The 17642-nt window shown below is 63.9% G+C and overlaps 2 protein-coding genes across 4 annotated transcripts in view; one reads left to right on the top strand and one right to left on the bottom strand.

Moving 5' to 3' along the window:
- SLC5A10 (solute carrier family 5 member 10) overlaps positions 1-2183 on the top strand; it is a 40737-nt gene extending 38554 nt beyond the window's left edge. For all 3 annotated transcript variants that reach the window (XM_075514772.1, XM_075514771.1, XM_075514769.1), the window contains 4 exons: positions 748-916; positions 1392-1607; positions 1749-1836; positions 2089-2183. In XM_075514772.1, coding sequence (XP_075370887.1) covers positions 748-916; positions 1392-1607; positions 1749-1836; positions 2089-2183 — 568 coding nt within the window. The remainder of the gene's footprint in view (positions 1-747; positions 917-1391; positions 1608-1748; positions 1837-2088) is intronic.
- A 398-nt stretch (positions 2184-2581) lies between these two features.
- Positions 2582-9606, bottom strand: GRAP (GRB2 related adaptor protein). Its single transcript, XM_075515033.1, has 5 exons — positions 9442-9606; positions 8112-8209; positions 6746-6868; positions 5000-5168; positions 2582-3369 (listed from the first exon to the last, which is right to left on the bottom strand). The coding sequence occupies exons 1-5, from the start codon at positions 9517-9519 to the stop codon at positions 3184-3186; spliced, it is 654 nt and encodes a 217-aa protein (XP_075371148.1). The 5' UTR covers positions 9520-9606; the 3' UTR covers positions 2582-3183.
- Positions 9607-17642: the final 8036 nt, after the last annotated feature.

The raw sequence follows: 17642 nt of genomic DNA, 5'->3' as shown, positions 1-17642 counted from the left end.
GACTCCATCTAGAGATGCTTTCGTTACTTTTTTTTTATTTTTTCCTACTTCTGCTTTTTGAGATGAGCAGATGGAGACGTAGGTAATTCTGCGAAGCTGTAAACAAGCCGGGCTGAGCTATAAATACGGTGGGTTTTGGGACGTGTCCTGCCCAGCCTGCCTGCTCAGACTGGGCCCAAAAAACTGGGGTCTGGCCAATGCCCCTTGCTTTGGAGGAGGGTGATGCCGCAGGGTGCGGCTGGGATTTGGGCGAGGATGGGGACGGGGTGATGTTGGGGGACAAACGCACCCCTCCGTCGCAGCCTGGCCGTGGGGAGCTGAGCACGGGGCAGCTCAGCCCACAGCCCCGGCTCTCAGCTGGGTGCTTTGGCCAGACGCAGGGGTGCCGCGAGCTTCACCCAAATCCGGCCAGAGCACCCAGCCTCCGCGGCTGGGGGCTTTCCATAGCCAAACCGCCCATTGCCCGGCGCTTCCCCATGGGGGGTCCAACTTAGGTGAGGGCCTAAGGAGCCCTCGCCTGCCCGGCACTGCCATAATTAGCATCCTCCGCAGCCCCAGGGATGTCACCTGGTGACGAGCATCCTCCCACCGACTCTCCGGCATCCCCCGGCCAGCTCTTCTGTGCCGGCACTGGGACCCCATCCCCTGAACCCCGGGGACCCCCCACCGCCACGGCGATGCCACGGGTGCGAGGAGGTGCGGGTGGGACAGGACCATCACGCCACGCCGCATTGCTGCCGCTCGCAGGGTGGTCACGGTGGTGCTGGTGGCCCTCAGTGTGGTCTGGATCCCCATCCTGCAGAGCTCCAGTGGTGGCCAGCTCTACGTCTACATCCAGGCTGTCACCAGCTACCTGGCTCCTCCCGTCACCGCCGTCTTCGTCCTGGCCGTCTTCTGGCCCCGAGCTAACGAGCAGGTACGCAGCCGGGGTGGCCCTGGGGACAGCTTGGGGACACGGGGTGGTGCCAACACCTCCCTGCCCATCCTGCTCCCAGGGACCCAGCGGGGCTTGGATGGTTGAGGGGAGGAAAGGGGGCAGGGGATGCTGGAGGGGCTGGGGAGAGGAACCAAACCCGGCTGGTGTTTCCCCAGGGAGCCGGTGGGTGGCTGGTGCAAAGAGGAGGAGGAGGAGGAGAAGGAGGAGGCAGGTGCCGCCATGCATGGCCGCCAAGCGTGGCACGGCTGATGGGGCTGGCAGGGGACATCCCCTGCCAAAGGGGTGCAAATTTGGGCTGGGGCTCGGCCGGCCACGGTGTGGCTGTCCCAGCACGCAGGGGCTGCTCGACCATCTCCCAGGTCTGGCCGGAGGGAGCAGCTCCCCGGGGGGGTTTGTCCCCGCTGTGGGGTGACTGTTCCCCTCCGGCCACCCCCCGTGGAGCTTTGCTTTGCAGGGAGCTTTCTGGGGCCTGATGGCGGGGCTGGCGCTGGGGCTGGCCAGGATGGGGCTGGAGCTGGCACACCCCGTGCCCCGCTGCGGGGTCCCGGACCGGCGGCCCTGGCTGCTCGCTGACATCCACTACCTGCACTTCGCCGTGCTGCTGTGCGCCGCCACGGCTGCCGTCGCGGTGGGGGTCAGCCTGCTGAGCCCCCCGCCGCCGCCGGCCCGGGTGAGCAGAGCACCCGGGACCCCTCAGCCTGGCCCCCTCGGCTGGTGTCACCCAGGTGCACCCCGAGCTTGGCCGGGGGGGTCCCCATGGGGGGGTCCGGCCCGGGCGTGTTTTCTCACCAAATCTTGCCCTGGTTTTCAGCTAAAGGATCTCACCTGGTGGACCCTCTCGCGGGAGTCCCCCCAGCCCTCCGTGGACGGCACGTCCCAGGGACCCCCTGATGGTGAGTGTGTCCTCGGGGGCGTCTGGCAGGGGAGGCATCTTCAGTGCCCCCCACTCCCCGCCTGTAACGGGCAGCAGGACAGCATGGACGCCCCGTGCCTCAGTTTCCCCAGGGCCGTGCCACCCACCAGGAGGTGGCCGGTCCCCATGGCCTCTGTCCCCCACACTCACAGTCTTTCTATACCAGGTTCCTGCTCGGCCACCCCGGGCAGCCATCAGCCATCAAAGGCCGAGGGACCCCCGGCTGTGACCCTCAAAGACGCCACGGAGCCGCCCTTCTGGGCCCGCATCTGTGGCATCAACGCCGTTGTCCTGATGTGCGTCAATATTTTCTGCTATGCCTATTTTGCCTAGCGGCCTGCCAGCCCCCGGGGGCGGGGAAGGTGCTGGGAGAGGGGGAGAAATGGGGATTTGGGTGATAGTTTTTATTTCTCCCGTTTGCGACGTGGGATGTTTAAATCCACTGGTGCAACGAGCTGGGCATTCTCAGCACCGTGGACACTGAGCGCATCCCAGGGGGGCTGTGAGGTGTGGGGGGCATTTGTGGGGGCAGCGAGTCCCCGGGAAGGGTCTGGGGAGAGGTATCGGGGTGGGTGAACGGGGGCTGCAGGGGAAGCAAAGCCACAGCGAAGCGGCAGGTGCGTGACCGCGGCCATGGGACCACCGTGGCGGCGGTGGAAAAGGAGCGGCCACGCTCGAGGGCGTCACCCAAACACATTTTACTAGCTCTAAATAAAAAATAATATTTAAAAAAGCGCCACAATTTGCAGCTATGAACAGCACTCACAGGACTGAAGCTCCCCGGACCAGCCTTCTCCGGCGCCCCGAGTCCCGGCACCCCTCCACGGCATTACCCGACTGCATCCCGCCCTGTTTGGAGCCGGGGCTTCGCAGGGTCTAGAGAGGATCGAAGGTTCGGGGTGCACGTGCTGTTCCTCCCTCGTTGCTGCCATCCCACTGGGTCATGGCTTCGGAAAAGTTTTTGTGGCGCCAGTTCGATGCTCCGTGCTCCCTCGCTGGGGAGCACCGCTGCCAGCCTGCAGCGAGGGGCGACGCCTGGGCTGGGGGCGGCGGAGGTCTCCTGGGTCGGGGGAGCAGGGACAGCTGTGGCGGATGGTTTGGGGTGCCGGAGCCGGGCAGCCCCTGGATGGGGATCATCGCCAGCCTGGCCTCTACCTCCAGCACAGCCCCCGCGGCACCAGGACCGTGCGCGTCGGCAGCCTGGCGCGGGGACGGGCACCGTCTGTGGGGACGAAGGGACGCGCGGTCCGCGTGTAGGCACAAAGCAGCTCCGGTGAGTGGGGGGCAGCGGGGGCTGCGGTCCTCCCCGCTCGCCCGCGGCACCGGAGGCAGCTCACTTGTGGATGGGGTGGACGTAGTTGCGGGGGAAGAGGCCGACGCGCCCGTAGATCTTCCCCTGCCACCAGTTGGGGTCGGGGTAGTCCAGGACCTCGATGATGTCCCCGCGGAGGAAGGGCAGCTGGGAGCCGTCGTGGGCCGAGAAGTCAAACTGGGCTTGCACGAATTTGGGTCTCCTCACCTGGAGGAAAGTCAAGGGCAGGAGTTGGCGGGGGGAGAGGTGACCCTGTCTGCCAGCCCCTCTGCACTGGGTGGCACTGCCTGAGTCCCCAGCGCGACGGGGATGCCGTGCCACTGTGCGGCGAGGACCAGCCTGGGGGGGCCAGAGCACAGAGGGTGTGGGGGTACCTGGGGTGCCCACCTGGAGGACAAGGGACAGGAGCTAGGGAAATCCTGCCACGGGAAGAGCTGGAGTGCTGGAGATAGCCCTCCCCAGAGTCTGGGGGGCAGGGGAGCACCCTGGGGTGCAGGGGAGCACCCTGGGGTGCATGGCAGAGCCTGGGGAGCAGGGGAGCACCCGGGGGTGCAGGGGAGCACCCTGGGGTGCATGGCAGAGCCTGGGGAGCAGGGGAGCACCCGGGGGTGCAGGGGAGCACCCTGGGGTGCATGGCAGAGCCTGGGGAGCAGGGGAGCACCCGGGGGTGCAGGGGAGCACCCTGGGGTGAATGGCAGAGCCTGGGGAGCAGGGGAGCACCCGGGGGTGCAGGGGAGCACCCTGGGGTGCATGGCAGAGCCTGGGGAGCAGGGGAGCACCCGGGGGTGCAGGGGAGCACCCTGGGGTGCATGGCAGAGCCTGGGGGAGCAGGGGAGCACCCTGGGGTGCAGAGGAGAGCCTGGGGTGTAGGGGAGCACCCCAGGGCACAGGGCTCCCTGTTCCTTCTGCCCGGGAGAGCTGAGATGGGTGCCCAGGGGACCCTTACCCCGCAGAGGCAGCTGGCACCCCTCTCCTTCCCGGGTCCCTCCGGGTGCCCGAGCAGTCCCCAGCCCAACTCGCAGGGCCCAGTTTCGCCACCTCCCCACAACCACCGCCCCAGGGCTCGGCTTTGCTGGAGCTCACCCGGAGCTGGCTGCACCCCGTCCCGAGCTGGTTGGGCTCTGCCACCCGCCCCGGGCATCACCCCTGGCCCGAGGGACGGTGGTGTGGGCCTGGGGCGAGCCACCATGCCCTGCCCTGCCCTGCCGAGCTGCACCGGTGGCTTTTCTCCACCCTGTCTGCCCCACAGCGCTGCCTGTCTTGGGCTGTTCCAGCCTCTCCTGCTCCACGCTGCCTCGAGCCGAGCCCGAGCGTGGGGCCAAGCGTCAGCCGGGCACCTGGGATGTCCCTGTCCCCCTCTGCGGGGACGCTGCAGCCGGGGGAGCTGAGCCTCAAGGGGACTCACACAGGCGTTGGGGACCGGACCCCCAGGATGCTTCTCCCAAGGGTGGTGGGGGAGCCTGTGCCCAGGGGGGTCGGACCCCATCTCTGCTCTGCGCCTGGTCGTTTGCTCTCCTCCGTTTTGTCCCTCTCTGCTGTTTCCTAGCCATCGCCAGCGTCCCGTGGCCAGCAGGGAGGAGCAGGAAAAGTTCAGACAGGAGGAAATCCCCGTCCCCCGGGAGCCGCAGCCCCGTGATGCCTCCTCATGAGCACGGTCTGGGGTGCCTCGGTTTCCCCACGGACCATAGCGGGGCGGTAGCAGCCCTGGTACCAGGGGAGCAATGGGGGATCCCAAAGGGGATCAGACATGGGCTCCCAGCCCGGCCCCGCTGCCAGCCATGCCGTCACCCTGCGTCCCAGCCCTGCGCGTCCCCACGGCCCCATCCCCTGACGGTACCTCCTGAGTCTGGTCCTCATCCCGGAGGAAGATCTGCTGCTTTCTGGCGATGGTAGTTGTCCTGTAGAAATCCACCAGCTCGTTGAGGGAGTTGAACTTTTCCTCCCAGAGGAAATATTTGCCGTTCCTCTCCCTGAGCACCTTAAAGTGCTGGACGTGCTGCCCATAGCTGCAGATGGAGGATGGATGTTACCCCGGGATGCTGGCAGCACCCAGACCCCCTGGCAGCAGCCCAGGGGCTGCTTGCTGGGCTGGTCCTCCGGAGGGGCTGTGTGGGGTGCGGCTGTGCCCGTGGGTCCCACTACACCCATCCTGCCATGGCCAGGGGTGACGGTGGCACTGGGGTCACTCATGGTCCCGCTGGTGAGGCAGTGGGTGGAGGGTCCCCAGCACGCCAGTGACACGGACCTGCAGCTGAGACCTGCCACAGCTCATCTCGCACGCAGCTGAAGCTCAGTGCCTGGCCCCGGCACAGCGGGATGCCCGTGGGCTCAGGGCTGGCAGCGCGCCAGCCACGTGCAGGGCAGGTGGCTTTGTCCAGGGGGCAAACAGGGGCCACGTCTGAGGCCACAGGGTCAAAACACGCAGGGCAGGTAAGAGCGTAGGGTGGCCATGGGCTTGGGCACTGGTGCTGCCTGGGCTTTCCTCCCTTTCCAGGAGGGGTCACTGGGAAGGGTCTGGGGGGACTTGTGGTCCCTGCACCTCGCCAGAGCCCTTCAGCTGCATCCCCCTCTCCTTCCTCATCTTCCCGCTTCGCTGCCAAGAGAAAGCGTGGTGAGAGCTGCAGGTCTCAGCTCAGCATGTACTGGGAGGAGACTGCAAAGGCCGGGCTCAGACTCCCAAATCCCCGGTGCCCCCAGGGACCCCCAAGCTGCAGGAGGACGGGGCAGGCCGGGATTTCCCTTGCCAGCCCCCCGTGCTGTCATCCCCTTGGTGCCGTACCTGGGGGTGGCAGGTTGGGGTGCCCACGCCGCAGGGCTGGCACGGGGCCACCGCGGGGACCCGCCGCTGCCAGGTCCCCAGGCGGGGGCAGGGACCCGGCCACGCTGGTGACGCACGGCAGAACGCAGTTCCCTTTCATTATGGGCAAGAACCTCCTTAAATGCTTAATTAGAGATTAGCAGCGTGAGAAAGTGGCTGGCTGGCCTGGGGCTGGCTCCTGCTACCCTGGCCCCAGGCAGGGAAGGGGCAGCGATGGGGTGAGAGGCCCGGCCCATTGGCACGCTGCCTTCGTAGGGCCCTGGCTGCCGATGCCAAAATCATTGGCCCCGTGGCACTGGGACGCTGCAGCCCTTTGTCCCTGGGGATGCTCTGGACAAGTTGGTCCTCCAGGCCACGTCCCCTGGGCTGCGCTTGCAGCTTGGCCCCAGCCCCGTTGTTACCCACATGGCTGTTATTTAGGGGCACCCCAGCGAGGGACCCCAGGCGAGGCAGCGACGCAGCCCAGCGGTGCAGGCAGGGTGCAGGCAGGGAGCAGGAAGCGGCTGGGACGGAGGCGGAGCGCGAGGCTGCAGAGGGGAGGAAGGCCAAGCGTGAGGCTGCGCCTGTATGCGTCGGGGACATGGCTCCGCAGCCCCCAGCCCCTTCGAGGCGGCCGGGGCAGGGCAGGGTGCTCGCCCCTTCCCCAGCACCACGGTTGGGAGCGTGCACGAGGGTGGCCTGATGCCCTCGGTCCCCAAAGCGGGGGCTGCGGGGGACCCCTGCCCATCCCGCCGCATGTCCGTCCGCCGTCCCACAGCCACTTACTTGACGGAGATGGAGAACTCCCCCGGGGCGCTCTCGCTGTCGCGGATCAGGAAGGCTCCCAGGTGCTTGCGCTTGAGGAGCCGCTCCTCTGCCAGGTGCCGGGAGATCCTGCCCGCGTACCACCTGCGACGGCACCGGGCTCAGCCCTGCGGGCATCCCTCCACACCCGGGGACACCCCAGTGCCGCATCCCCACCCCGCAGGATGGAGGCACCGAGAGCCCTGGTGCCGGAAGAAGCGGGGTCCCCGCTGGGCTCCCCACGGGGCTGGGACACCCCTGCAGCCGTTTCTCCCTTCCCTTTCCCCTCCGCCATGCTTTATCGCAGCGCTTTCACGGAGGCAGCACCGCAAGGTTCTGTAGGTGCAGACGTCCCCATGAGCCGCCTCGTCCATGTCGGGTTTGTGCAGCATCGCCGACAGCCGCGACCGCATCCTGTCACCCCGCTTGCCACACCATCTGCCTTGTCCCCCACTTTGCTGCCTGTCCCCCCACTCCCCCCCATGCCCCCCGTGGGAACAGCCCTGCCAGGTGCTACGGGGTGGGGTTTGGAGAGCAGAAAACCCTCCGTGCCGGGATGAAACCCTTCCTGCCTGCGTTGCCGGCAGCTGCTGAAACAAGGTGGAGGAGCAGCGTCCCCACCTCCCGTCCCTGCCAAGGCTGCGTCTGTGTATTTGGGAGCCCCAGGCCATGAAGACCCTCTGCTACCTGTTAAAATTGCCCTGTGAATGATCCACCACAGACTTTAGCACGGAGCATCTCCCATTGCCAACCCTCCAGGTGCTGCGTGGAAAAGGCTGCATCTCGCCCATCCCGGCTTGTTAACTGAAGCCGGAGAGGCAACGGGATCTGCCCCGGGCTGCCCCGAGCCCACGCGTTCCTGCTCCCCAGCCACAGCCCCGAGCAGGTTTGGTATGGCATTTAAATGTGATTTACCAGGGGATAATGATACATAAAACACAGGTTAAAACAGGGATGGATTATGCTGGGTTTTAATAACACAGTAATAGGATTGTGTCTAATGCAGTTGTAATCCCATAACGCTTTGTTGTTCCCAATTATCATTTATTTAGCGGGCAGCCCGGTGCGAGGGTTGCCGGGGTTCTGTATGTCAGGGGTACGTGGGCATGCTGCTGCCTCCCGTCCCCTCTGGCTGTGGTGGCAACGGCAGACCGACCCGGCAGGCAGACCCCATCGCTCTGTGACTCAGTTTCCCCATGTGCGGGACGACCCTGGCTCGTGGCAGACCTTTGGGCATCGGGATGCACCCTTGGGATCGCTGCCTGGGTGGTGGGAGAGGATGTCCTGGTGGGTGCTACCAGAGCAGGGCTTCGAGCCCCCCTTCCCCGCACGGTGGGATGGTACTTACGGGTGCGGCTTGACTTTGATGTAGTTTTTGGGGACGAAGCCCTCGCAGCCGTACAGCTCAGCCTTGTACCAGTTCTGGTCATCTTCCATGTTGAGGATCTAGAGTGGGACAGGAGCAGGGGGGTGTCAGCCCGGCCACCGTCCCCCTGGGAGAGGGGCTGAGTGGGACCCCCACCGCTGCCCCAGACCCCCCGTCTCCCACTGAAACCTGGGAAAAAGGGGGCTCTGACAAAGGCAACATGGTTTGGGGGTGTTTGGGGGCACCTGTACAGAGCTGGCTGCTCCCCGCAGCCCTCCTCGGCTCATGGTTGGTCTGGCTCACCACGGGTGCCGGCAGCCGGGGGGTGCCCGGCATTGCCCAAAACCCCCGGGCAGGGAAAGGGGTAAAATCTGTCCCCAGAGGAGCTGGGGTGGCAGTCGGGGTCCCGCGTCACCCCGGGGAGGTGGCAGCTGGGTGCTCCGTGGGAGGAAGCGCCCCGGTGCGAGCAGGGGCACTGACACCCGCTTCCGCGTGACACCATTTTCCAGCCTCCCACGCAGGGGCCCAGGGGCCAGCACAGCTGTGCAAACAGGATCCGAAACCCCGGGGCACGGCGCTGGGGCCGCGGGGAAAACACGCCGGGGAGGCAGGGATGGGCAGGGTGGGTTTGGGGCCCCGGGTTACAGCCGTGCCGTGCCCTCGGCCTCCCTGGGGCTGGCTGCACCCGGGGGGGCTGCTGGGTGCTGGGGGTCCGGGAGGAGCTGCCGGCATCTCAGCATCAGCCCTGCAGAGAAGGGCGAGTGGCCAGGCAGCGTGGCAGGGCGCGGGTGCCCTCGCCCCCATTGCAGGGCCGCAGTCCCCTGGGGATGTTTTGAGTCCCCCTGAAGCTTTTTGGGATGCCCAGGTGGTATCCGAAAGCCCCTCCCGATGCCAGCGCCTGGGTGGGTGTTTGGCCACATGCTCCCTGCCGCCAGGTCCCTGGGGCTCCCAATGGCCTCGTGGGGCAGGGAAAATGCGTTTCAGCCCCGGGGGGCTGCCGCAGAGCACAGCTGGTGGCACCGATGGCCAGGGAGGCCACGTGCCGCATCCCGGCTGGGTCCTCTCTGGGGATGTGGCTGGTGGCACGGACAAAGGGTACCCACTGCTGCTGGGGATGCTGCTCCAAAAACCTCAAGGATGGCTCCTTATACCCCACAGAAAGCCTCAAAGAGGCAACAAAGCCAGGTGCAATGAAAGCGCCGGTGTCGCCCCACGCCATGCCATGTGCCCACTCTGTCCCACAAAGCAGGAGCATCCAACGTCCCTATGGCTGGTGACCCCCCATGACTGGTGACCCCCTTGCTCCCCATACCTTCAGGGTGTCCCCTTTCTGAAAGGGCAGCTCGTCCTTCTCCGTCGCCTGGAAGCTGTACAGAGCCACCGACTCCATGCCGCTGGCTGTTGGCTGTCACCAGGCAGCGGTGGCGAAGGGTCCCAGGGGCTCACCGTGCCGGGGCGCAGGGCTGCCTGGGGCTCGCTGCCCCGCGCTGTGGGGCTGTGGGGGTACGGGGCGAGCGCACGGCGCAGGGGTGCTGGCAGGCAGGAAACCGTGCTGATGTCAGCGCGCTGCTGGGGCGAAACGGTGAGCACCACGCGGGACGCCACCGGCAGACACAGCTGCCCAGATGTGCTGGCAGGGGGGGGAGCCATGCTGGCCCGCCCGGATGCCAAGGGCCCCATCTGCAAAAGGACCGGGGCGCATCGGCTGGCGGCACGATTCGGCATCGCCTCTGCGGTGGGCTGCGGGCAGCGGTGTCGGGCAGCTGCGGGGTTTTAGGAGGAAACTGGATGGCGATGGGCTGGATGCACAGGCTGAGGATGTGGGCGAAGTATGCCCGAAGAGCACAGTCAGCAGGTCAGGAGTGCTGATGGGGGAGTCTCTGATGTCTTGTAAGGGCTGAGCTGCTGGCACGGCCTTTGGAAGGTGGCTTGGTGGGAATGGTTGTTTCGGCAAAAAAAAATCACGGAGGGTGGAATGGGCAGAGGCGCAGGGAGGCAGGGTGGGTGCACACATCTGGTTTCTTTGGAAATCAGACTGAAAACCACATGCCAGGTCCCAGCTCCGAACAGTGAGGTTTCAGCATAGCTGTTACCCACTTTTTGGGTTGTGGCCCTTTGGGGGTTGATTTTTTCCAGCTTTCTTTTGCAGGGCTACGGAAAAAAAATCCCTTTTAGACTAAACCAACTTCCTGCAGCTCTCGTGGGCGTCAGGCACTGAGTCCACAGCGCCTGCACACAGGGCATCGCTCCCAATGGGAAGCTCCCCAATGCTGTGCAGCCTTCCCATCGTGTGCGTGGGCCGGGGCATGAAGCGCACAGAAAATCCGCCAGACGCTGGTTTTGGTTTCCTGCGAGGAATTAAACCGGGGACAGCTGCGGCTCAATCCCTGCCCATGGACTTGGGCATTTTTCAGCGAAGAGCAGGATGCCGCTGCCATCTGCCCGGGGAGCAACGAGCCCCGGTGCTCGCAGGGCCTCTGTGGGGACACCGGCTTGGCGATTCGCCTCCTCCAAACCTTAACCCTGCTTCCCAAGTGCATCTGAAAAGCAAATGCTGTGTAACACCCCACCGAGGCCATCTTCAGGGTCTCGGTGCCCATAGGAAGTGGAGAGGAATGTGTAGGGTGGCCCTGGGTGTCCCCACACCTGGCGAGGCCCCGGTCCCCAACGGTTATCCCCAGCACGGCCCCGGGACCTGCTGGTCCCAGGGGAAGCGGAGACGCTGGGAAGGCCGGGGAGGGCAGGGGGGACCGTGGGAAGAAGCTCGGTATGTGCACGCCTGTCACAAGGAGGATGGGACTCAGCGAATCTCCGTGGCCCGGCAAGACCCAGGGGATGGGACTGCAGCGGGAAGACGGCTGTCTCGGGGCGAGCTTCCTCTGCCGCTTGGCAGCCTTGGTGAGAAGTGGTGCGGGGCAGTCCCTGGAGAAACCAGCCCCAGCAGAGCTGCTGCTCTAACCCCGCTGCCAGCCAAGGGCCTGATCCCGTCCCTGCGTCCACCAGCACAAAGTGGATGATGCTAAGCCCACGTGCAGGGGGTCTGCTTGCAAAGGGCAATGGTGGGGGGTGAGCTGGGTGTGGAGGTGTCTGAGGACTGGGAGGGGGTTGGCGTGGGGGAAATCTGCAGCCCAGGGAGCAGGTTAGCCTGGGGTGACGACCCACCGTGCCTTGGATGGACACCGTGAGCAGTTTCGGGGCCCGGCTTCCTTGGGCTCACAGCAGGAAGGCTTGAGGGGCACCTTGGGGTGTCCAGCCCAGAGCCATGCATGGTGCCACGCTGCCCTGTGTGCCCGGGAGCGGGGCACAGGACGGTGGGGTCACAGAAGGGTCCCCAGGCGTTGGCGCAGTGGCTGCACTCAGGACCGGAGCAGGATTGGGTCCTGCCAGCAGATGGCAGCAGTATCCAGGAGGACACTGGAGACACTGGGGACACTGGGGACAGTGCCACATGCCCCTGCCCTCATGCTCTAACGAAGCCGGCAGCCCCTTTGGCATCCCTGTCCGGCCACCTCCAGCACCACATCCCGCCCCTCGTCCCCTCTCCCCTTGCCTGGCTCCTTCCTGCTGCCCCGGCTGCGGTCCCTGACCAGGGGCCAGGTCGCTTCTGCTCGCTCGTGGCTTGCTCATGGCCCGCTTGTGGCTTGCTGTCGCTGGCTACTGTCTGAGCGCATGTGGTCACTGCAGGGGTGACAGCAGCACCTGCACCCGAGGAGTGAGCTGGGCTGGACGCTGAAGCAGTCTGCAGCCCCATTTCTGGGTTGGGAGCCAAACGCTCCTGTGTTCAGCTGTTTTCTGGGTGCTCCATCCCGACTCACTGCCACGGAGCGGTTCGGGGTGCCCCGATCCCAGGAGGGGAGCAGGGCCCAGCGTGGTGGTTTGTATCTGGGCGGCATCATGATGCCTCCAGTGAACCCCTCGAAGGCGCCACGAGCATCCTGGTACCGCAAAACTGGAGATGCCCATCACCTCCTGGCCTCATTGCTTCATTCCCTGGGAAAACCCTTCTGCCTGCTCATGAGCAGCCCCAAATCTGCCCCATCCCATGCTCACCAGAGCCCCCAAAAGGAGCCAGGACCCCCGTGATGCCCAGCTGCGAGCCATGAGGCTGTGCTGCAGAGCCCGGCAAGGCTCAGTCCGGGAGCCAACGGCTGACTAACCGCCGGCCTGAGACATCCAAGAAACATCAAAACAAGTTTATTTTTTTCCCCCTATCTTCCCTCTTGTGCCTTGTCACGTAGCCATGTTTTGTACAGCACACACTGTACTGGAGCAGGAAAGAGCCTGTCCCTGCAGTGCCAGCCACAAGCGGCGGGTGCTGAGCCGATGCCCGGTAGGGTGCAATCCTGGGGGGGGTCTGTATCCCCATCCCTGTGCCCTGCGTGTCCCCGGTGTTCAGAGGGACCCAGAAGGTGCCACGTGGTTACCTCGGTTGGGTGTAGCAAGGTGCTCGGGGCTGCACACTGTGAGCATCAGCCCAGCTTGCAAGGAGATCCCAAAGGCCATGGAGGTGCAGTGGCTCACCCGAGGGTGCATAGCAGTGGGTGGGAGGAAGCCAACCCAAGGAGCCCACCCTGCCCCGGGTTTGACCACCAGCCCACGCTGCCTCTGCCTCCACACAGAGGAGTTTCGTGACCCTGGGGACAGGCAGAGGAGGGTGCAGCCGGCTCTGGCATCGCCCCTTCCGCTCTGTCCGGCCACCCCTGCGCTGCGTGGCGGGCGCTGGGAGCTGCCTGAAGCTCCTGCCGCCTCCCGGGTTGCCCAATCTGCTGAGCCCGTTTCATCAACATCCTGTGTTTACCTGGCTGTAAAATCCCCACACAGCAAGAGAGGAAGAGGAGGGAGGGGAGCCTCTTCCCCTTCCGCTGCGGGCCCGGGGAGCTTTGTTAAGGAGGTGATCCCAGGCTCCCCAGCTCCTCTCCGGCCAGTGCCTTCTGCGGCTCCTTGCTGTGCCGTGGCCCAGGGTGCCATTTGCGGGAGGACGGGAGAAGAGGGGGTGTCTCAAACCCTCCCGTGTTGGGGCTGTAAGCCAGGCCTGGATGGCGGCAGGGCTGGATGATGCGAGCTGGCTCACGCTGCAGACCCCGGTGGGGACAGGGGCTTTGCTCCTGGCAGGGAGCGAGGAGAGGGACGGGTCCTGCCTCTCCACGCAAAACTGCGCCCGGCGGTCGGCAACGAAGCACAGCCCAACACTCGCCGTGCTTCCCCTTGCACCGCTGCGAAAGGAAACCCACGGCACGACACCGCCCCGAGCGAGCCGCAGAGAACGGGGGCTGGTGTGACACTACAGGCAGTTTTTCTGAGAAGAAACCCCACAACCCGTTTGCCTCCGGCTCTATCTGTCCCCGGCAGCGGAGAGCTGCCCGCCGAGCCGAGCGGCCATGCAAAGTGTACCGCAGGCTGGCTGCGGTGGCCGCCACGCTCTCCTCACGCCCACGCACAGCCTGTGCACCAGGCATGGGGCAACTCCTCTTGCCTCATCGGGAAGGCAGCCCTGGTGCTGCTGACTCAGCGCTGTGATGGAGCCGGAAAGAGGAGATGATGGGGAGGAAGGGGGAGGGAAGATGAAGTGGCGAAGGGAGGAGAAAGGGTGATCCATCACGCCAGCCACCAGCTGCCCTCCAGCCAGCCCCTGGAGACCAGAATAAATGCCCTGCATTGGCACAGTGAGCAGGGCCGGGGTGGGAATGCTGGCCCTGGGCTGCTCCTTGGGAACCGGCTACTCCCTTGGGGGGCCAGCAGTGCTGGGGCACGGAGAGCGAGGTGACGGGGCGATGCACGCCGGCAGCAGGGCTGGCCTGGGGTGGCTGCGGGGATACAGCCTGGCTTTACGCTCACGCCTGAGAGGCTGCGTGTGGATAAAGGCAGGCACGCGGGTGGCACCGCTGATGCACGTGCCGCGCAGAGGTGTCACGTCGCCCATAGCTACCGGCGTGCCTGGGGACCAGTACCTACCCATGCCCACGGCACGGGATGCAATGGGGATCCTCTGTCTCTCGAGGAAGTGGGTGCCCCGCCGAGGCCCCACACGGAGAGGAAGCAACATCCTGGGCTAGAAAACGCCACGTCAGTGCCCATAAACAGGAGTGCAGAGTCAGCACTTCCCCCCTGGAGCAGAAGCCACGTCGGTAACTCCTGAGCATCAGACTTGTCCTTGTGTGTAACCCTACTTCTCTACAAAGCCCAGCCTACACTGAGGAGCTTGCGTCACCGTTTACACCCTGGTGTAACCGAGTACAGAGCATGGCCAGCGCTGGGACTATCGCACCCCTCCGAACCCCTCATCGTCCCACAGGACCCGTATTAAAGCATTTACAGGAGGGGCAGTCAGCAGACCCAGAGCCAGTTTGCCGTGCTTGGTCCCATGTGGCCGCGAGAGGCCCCTTAAGGCACCGGTGGTCCCCAGCCATGGAGCTGCATCTCCTTGGGGTTGACACAGGTGGTTGGGGCTGGTATTAGGGTTTCTGGGCTAGTAAATCAGAGTGGGTCCTGCTTGCGTGTGGTGTAGGTGAGATGGGAAGCAGGACCATGCTCCCCAGCTCCCGTGGGGGAAGCCCAAGGATGAGGGGCTGGTGGTGGGTCCTCACTTTTGACACTTGGGCCTGTTCCTGATGATGGATCTGGAAAAGGACTGGAAAACTTGAAGTCTTGGATGTGAAATTCAACCCAAATCTGCAGGCAAGGGTCACTGAGGAGGCAGGCCATCCCAAACAGCCTCCTCGAGGGGATGTGCAGCCTTGGATGGTGGCTGGGGCCAGCCTCCTGGGAACGGGCCAAACACTGTTTTGGTGGAGGAGGGAGAGTCCAGACACAGTGAGCAGCAGCCTTAGAGGCACCGACACCAAACGCTTCCCGCAGGGCTCCCAGGACTCAGTTTTGGGCTGACGGGTGCGAGCGGTGCCAGTGCCTGGCTCTGGGGACAGGCGCTGTGCCTGTTTTGGTTCTGGGACTCGGCTGCGATGGAGACTCAGGTGAGGATCATTTACAGCGATGTTAACTGTTAATGAGTTAATTGTCAGGGCCAGCAACAGCTGAAGGCTATTCATCTCCCTGGGACCAAAAGGAGATGGAGGCTACTAGCCGGGCTTGGGCTGATGAGGAGGGGCTTGTTTCTGCTGTGGTTTGGAGGGGCTTCTGGGATCCTGCTGTTCCCTGGGATGCTCCAAGAGCAGAAGGTGGGCTGTCCCTCTGTCTGGAAGGTGTCCTCCCTCTAGCTGGCTGTGGCTTCCCTGTGTGTGGCCTGGAGAGGACCGGGCCATGCAGCTCTACTTCAATCACGCACTTGGTGCCTGGCTGGGAGCAGATCTTGTTGCGTGCTCTGTGGCTGTGGTATGCTGGTCTTTGGGCTCTGTCCTGGGACCTTACTGTGGTCACTGACATATCTGGGGGTAGCTCTGAGACTTGCTGGGTGCTCTCATCCAAGTCAGCTCAGGTTCTCGTTTAAGCTGTATGAGCAATGTTTTCTGTTGAACCTGTTGAGTGCTGCTGTGGAAATGTCTGACGAGGCTTCTGCAGTGAGAAATGACTGTGGTATCCGACCTCCAATCTTTTTCCTTGGTGTTGGGCTGCCTACGTGGGTTATGAGGAAGGTGAGGTCCCCATACCAACGTTATCTGGGCAGACTGGTGCCGCAGCATGTATGGGAGCTGGGATTTCTCTGCCGTCTCTTGTGGGTTCTGAGGAGCCATCCCCAGACAGTTGGGGCTGGAAACCCACCACGCTGCATGCTGTGAGCACAGCATGAAGGTGGAGAGGGTCACATCGCTGCTTTGGTTTGCACGGGAGAGAAATCAGAAGGGTGCCTTTAACTGGAAGCTCCAAAGAAATCAGGCAGGGAGGCGTGGGTTTTGGGTGTGGAAGCTATTTACAGCCAGTGTTTGCCATGGAGGAAGGCTCCTTGCCCTGAGCAGGCAGCACGGCGTGGCAGAAGTAACCACCCACGGGCAGGGGAGCTCTGTGGCTCCTAATGGGCATGTTTTAGGGGGACTGTGAGTTTGGTCACATCTAGATGCAGCCTGCTGCTCGAACAGATTCTGAGAAGCTCCCCCTCAACAACGGCATCTGTTATTTTTCTAGGATTTAAAAAGAAAAAAACCAACCAAGAAGCCTTGCGACGTGCGCGTAGGTGCGGGGACCATGCTGTCACCGCCGTGACTCACTGGGGAGGTCTGTGATTTCCGAGAACAAAAATGATGTAGGGAGAAATTGTGAATGATCGCTTGCGGAGTGGTGGCTGAGCTCTCGACCAGAGAAGCAGTCAGATTTCAGTTCCTCCTTAGGGTTGGCTTGTTAACAAAGAGTTATTAATAACCAATTAAGCCAGAGCCCACGTCATACCTTCCTCTGGAAGTGTGGCAAGAGCATCCATGGTTCCTCTTTTGGCACCGCACCCACCCTGCCCCTTCGGCCGGGGGAGCGTGGGGGGCTGATTTGGGCAGGTGCCTTGTCACCGCAGGGCTGCTCTGGGGGCACGTGGCTGGGGGACATTTCCCAGGCAGGGATGTGGGGGACCACTGGTGCAGAGGTGACCCGGGACTCGGCCCCAGTGTGTTTGGCTCACTTTGGCTGAGCTCATGGTGCAGAAGAGGAGCCCTGTGTGGCAGGTTTTCGGTCAGTGCCAGGGCAGATGGTGTGAGTCAGCCGTGGGGACTGCCCGGGGCGGAGGGCCAGCGGCCGGAGGGAGGAGGCTTGCTCGCTTGTCGCTTCCTCGGGCTGAGGATGTGTGTGCTGCCGCATCCCCAGCCGGGCTGGCGATGCGCCGGGCAGCGGGGAGGAGGCAGGCAGGCTGTTGGAGCAGGCCTGCCGGGATAATTCACGGAGCGCCGGATGTGCTGTAAAACCCAAGAGAATCCGGGCACTGTGCTCCTCCTGAAACCGCCTATTCAGGGGAGAGATGGGGAAGACAAGAGGGAGGAAGCGGAGGGAAGATGGAGCACTGAAGCCTTCTGTGTCTGGCCGGTGACGGATGCAGGTGCAGCTGCGGATTCCCCGGATGCTCCGGCTGCTCCGCACCGCCCTTTCCTGCGGGGAAGGAGGAGATGCTCTCAGGAGGCCCCCCGGGCTCCCGGAGCCCCCAGCTCTGCTTTCACTCTGATTTATCCCTGCTGTCGCAGTGTCCGGTGCAGCCTTTTTTCCTATAGACTTGGGCCTTGAGGTGGCAGGTCGGTGTGGATTCTCTGAAGTCTGATATAGGGTTGAGCTGTTCCTCATTGGTATGACCTCTCTCCCCTCCCCAGCTGCCAACCTTCAGGAAATGTTTAGAAATGAAGTAGCTGTGAAAACTCTGCCCAGCCCGTCATCAGCTTGGTCTGAAATGAGCAAACAGCCGCAAAGGTTATGAGGGGGAATATACACGTGTGGCCTCGCCTGTCCCTACCCACATGGTGCTACTGCATCTGCTTCCCTTCTGTAGAAAATTGAGCTAAATAAAGCTGCTGCCGTTGCTTTGGTGGCACAGCACCCTCTCACGCCATTTTCCGGAGTGGTGCTTTTGCCTGTGCAAGGCAAGAGGAAAGA

This window comes from Mycteria americana, chromosome 12 (assembly GCF_035582795.1).
Source record: "Mycteria americana isolate JAX WOST 10 ecotype Jacksonville Zoo and Gardens chromosome 12, USCA_MyAme_1.0, whole genome shotgun sequence".
Lineage (NCBI taxonomy): Eukaryota > Metazoa > Chordata > Aves > Ciconiiformes > Ciconiidae > Mycteria > Mycteria americana.
Note: the sequence above shows the minus strand (reverse complement) of the source record. Positions and strands in the feature narration are given on the sequence as shown.